The 6131-nt window shown below is 34.8% G+C and overlaps 1 protein-coding gene across 1 annotated transcript in view; it reads right to left on the bottom strand.

The window, feature by feature from the left end:
• Nucleotides 1-1958: 1958 nt before the first annotated feature.
• Nucleotides 1959-6131, bottom strand: part of LOC108773042 (Interferon-related developmental regulator 1) — a 6759-nt gene continuing 2586 nt past the window's right edge. The window contains exons 2-6 of the mRNA XM_018538753.1: nt 4695-5167; nt 3330-3583; nt 3011-3254; nt 2671-2886; nt 1959-2588 (exon numbers count right to left, since the gene is read on the bottom strand). Coding sequence (XP_018394255.1) covers nt 2502-2588; nt 2671-2886; nt 3011-3254; nt 3330-3583; nt 4695-5167 — 1274 coding nt within the window. The 3' untranslated portion in view covers nt 1959-2501. The remainder of the gene's footprint in view (nt 2589-2670; nt 2887-3010; nt 3255-3329; nt 3584-4694; nt 5168-6131) is intronic.

Genomic DNA, 6131 nt, shown 5'->3' with positions numbered 1-6131 from the left:
TCGTGCAAATATTGAAATAGATTGAAATGTACTTAATTAAAAAGTTATGTAATTATATGATTTCGTGATTGTTGTACAATGTTTTTTTTTTTTAATGGAAGTGACTGTGATCAACGTTTTCAATCGTCAAAGATAATGAGATCTGTTCGATATTTATTGGATTGTTGTTCTATAGAGAAAGATGTATAATCATAATAAAACAAGTAATTTAATCATTGATGTTTATTTTTGTATAATTACATTTTAGTTTAATTGAATACGTCATTATAACTTATATATTATTATGTACAATGCTAGTAAATATTTCGTAAATATTTAACTCATGTGTACAATTATTGTTATATACGAAATAATTCCATGCATTTACATATTACAACCATTTTTTAATCAGACATTTAATCTTGAGTTAATTGAAACATAATTTTATTGCCAAAATCAACATGTATCTAACATGTAATTAATACATATCAAAGAGAAAAACAATAACAGTTCAAAAAATCATTAATATTTGAGTTGATAAAACAATTAATACATGTAATAAAATAATTTATATGATATACAATCATTATTACCAGTATTACAATTGTATATACACATACTTCGACTTGTATATACACGTGGATTTATCAAATCATTAAGTATATATATATATCATTAAATAAATATAGCCATTAAAGTGATAAGATGAATCATATATTAACATCGACAAAATTTCTGCAAGGACAAAGGGCGTATGTTGCACGTGGAATATTTGTACAATTTCGATTTAAAAATCGATTGACGACCAAACTATACGCTGTGCGGGCCTCGGATTATAATGACTTTTGGAATATAGCTAATTATCTAGATATGATTCCTGGTAAAGTGGTTTTAATGCATGGGGCCCTGGTTGGTCGTAGAGAGGGTCTCAAAGTTGCATCTTTGGCACAGTTTTTTCAATGATGAATCATCTATATATGTAACTGTGCGTATCTGCGCCTTTGTACATAAGTGTTACACCTACTGTATATAGAAGCATCTCAATTATCCAATTTGAAGTAAAATCACAAAAAGCACTTTAATTATAAACAGTAGACAGGATCGTTAAAGTTTGAAGATCACATGATTCGATTGTTTGTCATAGACGGTTGTATTTTGTCTATGTTTATACATATTTTCATTCAGGATGTTAGTTTCAACGTCAAATAATATTATATTATTATAAATAAATAATATTATTATTTTAATATAATATTTAACATTACATTATTATTATAATATTATAATAATTATTTTAATGATGATACTTTTCATTTTCCAACTTGTAAGAATTTTTTTGAATAAACAATTTTTTTATAATTGCCTTTTAATTCAATTGCGTTTTTTAGAATTTTACTTTGAATTAAATAATTGTGGTGCTTCTATACACAATAAATGCAACTCTTCTGTCCAATGGTGACGCACAAGAACCCAGATAGCAAAATGCAGTATGCCAGCAAACTTGATCGTGACGTTACAGCAGATATCAAGCTGCTGCTTCCTCATTAAGCTTAGTTTCTAACAGCTTATCCTGCCAACTTAACACAATGATAGAAATACAACAAAAATCATTATTTGCTATCGCATCGTGACAGCGAAAACGCGGTAAAAATACAGCATGATCTGACATAATCAAGTACTGATTTACGACGTGACGGCAGGCTGTGCTCGATTTTTGCTGCGTTTTTGCTGTCATAATATGACAATAAGTGTGCCAGATTTTTAACAACATTGTGCTGATTTAACATGTAGTCATGTTTTATATCAAGTTCTGATCTATTTTTATTTGTTAATGTAAGCTGGACCGAGAAAAAATGTCGGACGCTCGACGCGATGTCGGGACTCGAACCGAGGACCTCGTATGTAGTTCGAAACACAAAGCCACCGCCTTACCGCGGAGCCACACAGCTCGACTCTTAGATCTTAATTGATATCTTACATTAATTTATTTTGCCAGCATGTAATGCTCGAATTCTGCTTGCTTTATTTCGGTAACGTTTGATGAATTTTTACAGAATTTTTGCTAGTGTAATATGACGCAGGTCTGTTCTATTTTTGCTGTATTTCTGTTAGCGCTATACTGAAATGGTAAACTGTGTTCGACTGCTGCTCGATTTTTGCCATTATAATATGTAGCATAAATTAGCAATGCGTGCTTTTGGCAGGTTTGGCTATCTGGGAATGCACAGCTGTGTATATAGACGATCTGTCACTGAAAAAGCTGTGCCAAAGGCGCAACTTTGAGATCCTCTCTACAACCAACAAGAGCCCATGCATCAATACCGTTTTATAAGGAATCATATCTAGAGATAATCTAACCATATTCCAAAATTTATCTTTCATAATCCGAGGAGCGTGTAGTCTGGTCGTGAGAAAACAGTAATTTATGCTATTAAATATAGTTACAATAAATTAAAGGAAAAAATTCAAATATTACTTGTATTACACTAAAAGAGACAACCAGCATAGGAGTAGAAGTAAGATTACGGTGCCATAGCTGCAGATCGTTTGTCACGATTCTTGTTGCGCTGAATGGTTCGTGCCTTGAACGCGGCCGCGTTCATCAATGTCTACAAGTCGACAAAAAAGATAAGACACTTAGTCTTGTTAAAAACATGTTGTTTAAAACGAACAAGTGCTATGAATACTAACTCGCTCTAATTTACTCGTTTTGATCGTGACCGGTGGAGGTAGAACTTTGTTGCCGAGGTGGAAGATCTCGCGCAGGAGTTGATTTTCAGCAAGATGGAAATTGATACCAGGGCCTAATAGCCGGCAGCAAGCGTTGTACTGAGTCCTCGCGCACCATCCCTCTAAATACAGAATTTCCTGACCAAATCTCACGTGCATCTCCGGAACGATGTCTTCCTAAAAGTGAAACTGACCGTGTAGCACCTCGCCGTATGTTGGCATGCAAACGCCAAGTTTCGTTTTTAAAAACAGAGACAGATATCCTTCAAGAGTAAACAGTTTGCACAATATAACTACCCACCTCGATATAACGCAGAATATCTCTAAAATTAGCGCGTTGCTGCTTGCGATCTTTCTTAGCACGATACTTGTTGGAATCCGTGGCGAGTTCTTTGAGAATTTCGATTAGATCGAGTGCCCACTCCTGTTCATAGTCGCAGGAGAAATCACGACCGAGTTCGAATATCACTGCTAACGCCTCGCCGGCTGATAGACGTACATCGAGATGTGGTGATTCCAGCAATTCGCGCAATCGATTGAGCGAACTGGAAGAAAAAATTTTCACGTGTTCATCGCCGTTTGACAGCTATACTCACCACATACTCAGACAATCGACTTACGGCATGTAACTGTTCGTTTTGCCGCTCGCGAGCAAATTGTAGATATCCGCAGAGGTCATAACTGTTAAAAGCAGGGTCCACGATGAGATAGCTGCCACGTGTAACGCCGCCACATCCGGGGATATGTTCGCAATCGCGCCATTTCCTTTCAAATAAGAGCCCGAAAAGATAGACGACAGTAACTGTGCAATTTCCATGGTGTCAGTCGCATCGTTGCCTGACAAGAATTGATTCATAGCCAACGCCCAGCAACACTGAAATCATTTTTTAATATAAAAATTTTGGTCACTAAATTATACAAAAGAATATAATTTTTTTCGCGACCGTTTGGAGATTGTTTCATTTCTACATTTTCTTATGCATGACTCTTTATACAGATCAAAAAATATAATAACGATAGAGATTTGAGAAAAAATAAAATTTAAATAAATTTAATAAAATCTTTATTCATATTATTATGAAATGCTGTCATTTGTATGCCTCAATCATTTAAAAATTAATTTGAAATTGAATTAACAAAAAAGTTAAAATCCTCTTTCGAGATATTGGTCGATACTCGTTCTTATTTTTAAGACCGTCTTAAATAATGTCTTAAGACGCTAATATGACTTTAATTTATTTATGACATCTTAAGACTACTTAAAGTTGCGATCGAGGAGCACAGCATAACTGCTCTCTGTGCCAAAGATCCAAGTTTCAAATCCACCTAGAATATCAAATTTTATTTGCCACCTCTTGGAAGGCAATGGCAAATCTCCGAGAGTACGTTTACCATCGTCATTCGGATTCCGACGTTAAAAATTGTAAGTTTGAAATATCAATAGATATATGTAGATAGTCAAATTATAGAAGACTATTTAAAGCGACGTCTACAATGAAATTTAAAGATATAAAATTTAAGCTTAAGCTCTAAACCGTAAAAAATTGATCAATCCCAATCAAATGTGAAGAGAATCGACTACAATTGGTCAATATCTTACGGCTTAAAATTTAAAGCTTAAATTTTACGTCTTAAAATCGTCAATCTAAGTCCACAATCTTACTTAAAAGGTCATAAGTTGTAAAAAGCCGTAAGAAATTGTCCAAACACAGTCGATTACTTTTCTCATATTCCAATTATTAATTAAAATAAGATGGATATAGATTTATAGACGCTGTTTAAAACAGTCTTAGGTCGATACTTCAAGATTGCCTTAAGTAATGTTTTAAGAAACTATGGTCCTCTAATTGGTTCGTGACACCTCAAAACGGAACTTAAGACGATCTTAAATATAAAAATTGACTGGTCTTAAATATAAGACTCGACTTCTCAAATGCCGATGAACGTAACACTTTGCACAATGGTAATCGTACAATTCACGTTACCTCGGCGCGAGCGTGGACAGAAGCTGTATTGTCGTTAGCGATGAAGGTGAGAATCGATTTTAGATCTCTGCAGACCATCTCGGCGCTGTCGAAGGCGCCCAATTGGACGCACAACAGGGTGCTCAATCTTGCAGCTGTTGACTGCTCGTCGCCGCGGCCCTTTTTCAAGCCACGCTCCACAGCATCCGTGATGGTCATCTTTCTGTCCTCCACGAAATCAGGTATGTACTTAATGGCGAAAATTTTCTCTATACCATTAAAACAGATAGTCCGGCCCTTCGCGCTCTTCTGTGTCAAACCGTCGATCGCCTCCTTCAGCTTCTCCTCGAACGCCTCCTGCTGCGCGAGCTCGTCCACCTCGTTGTCATTCACATCCTCCAGCACACTACGATTGTCGGATTGGCCGCTGGTCTCGCTGCATGCATCATTGTTGATTGAATCCTCATCAGATGTAAACTCAACTCTTTTTCCACCTGTCAGCAGAATACAAAACATATGGTTCACACTCAGAATCTGTTCATGTAAAGCTATAAATACAATCATTTGTATGTATATAGGTACGTGTTTGTGCGGCTGTGTAGACACGTTCGTACATATTTTTTTTATTTCACTGCATCTATTTATGAATCTGTGTGAAACGTAAATTATAATTAACAAAAATGCAAAATGATTCATATATGATAAAATACTTTGTTTAATATTGACTTATTTGAGAGTAAGAAATTATCAATAAGATGCCATATGGGGAGTTACGATTGTCACATAAATTTATTAATACGTAAATTATCGTCAGGTTTGATAACCTTAATATTTCTCGCTCACCCAAAAGAGTGAGGAAATTTCTCAGAAATTAATTGGGAGTGATTTGATAACAACTTATCTCTGTCGATAATAAAACTAATTACGCCAAAACTTGAAGTTTAAAACCTTATGGTAGTCAGAAACTATATATAATCCAACAAGATAAGGTAATTTTCCGAGTTGTGGAAAATAATAAGAGCTCTTGAAAGTGAATGTCGTGTTACATAATGTGAAATCTACACAGCTGTACCTGTCTCATTAACGGGTTTCGGCGCGTGCTTCGGAGTTGATAATTAAAACGTGAAAAATTAAAGTTCACGACTGCAATAAGTTATAGTATTTTATAAATTTTATAATAACTGTTTAATATACTATACATATATAACAATTATTTAATAATTGTTTAATATATGTATTATATAATAATTCTCTATATGTATTATATAATAATTCATTTCTCGCAAGTGCTTGATTACATGTGTAATTGTTTATATAGAACTTCTTTCTAACATCTTTCCAGGCGTCTAAGGTAGGCTCCCACTACATTACCTTACTGATGAGTCCAGTAGTGGAAGCCGGGACGAAACGCCAACTCGTGATATTCTTCACAATCTCAGCTTCTCTGAGTTTAAATTA

Source organism: Cyphomyrmex costatus, unplaced genomic scaffold (genome assembly GCF_001594065.2).
Source record: "Cyphomyrmex costatus isolate MS0001 unplaced genomic scaffold, Ccosl1.0 scaffold196, whole genome shotgun sequence".
In the NCBI taxonomy this organism is placed as follows: domain Eukaryota; kingdom Metazoa; phylum Arthropoda; class Insecta; order Hymenoptera; family Formicidae; genus Cyphomyrmex; species Cyphomyrmex costatus.
This window is presented reverse-complemented; position numbering and strand designations above follow the sequence as displayed.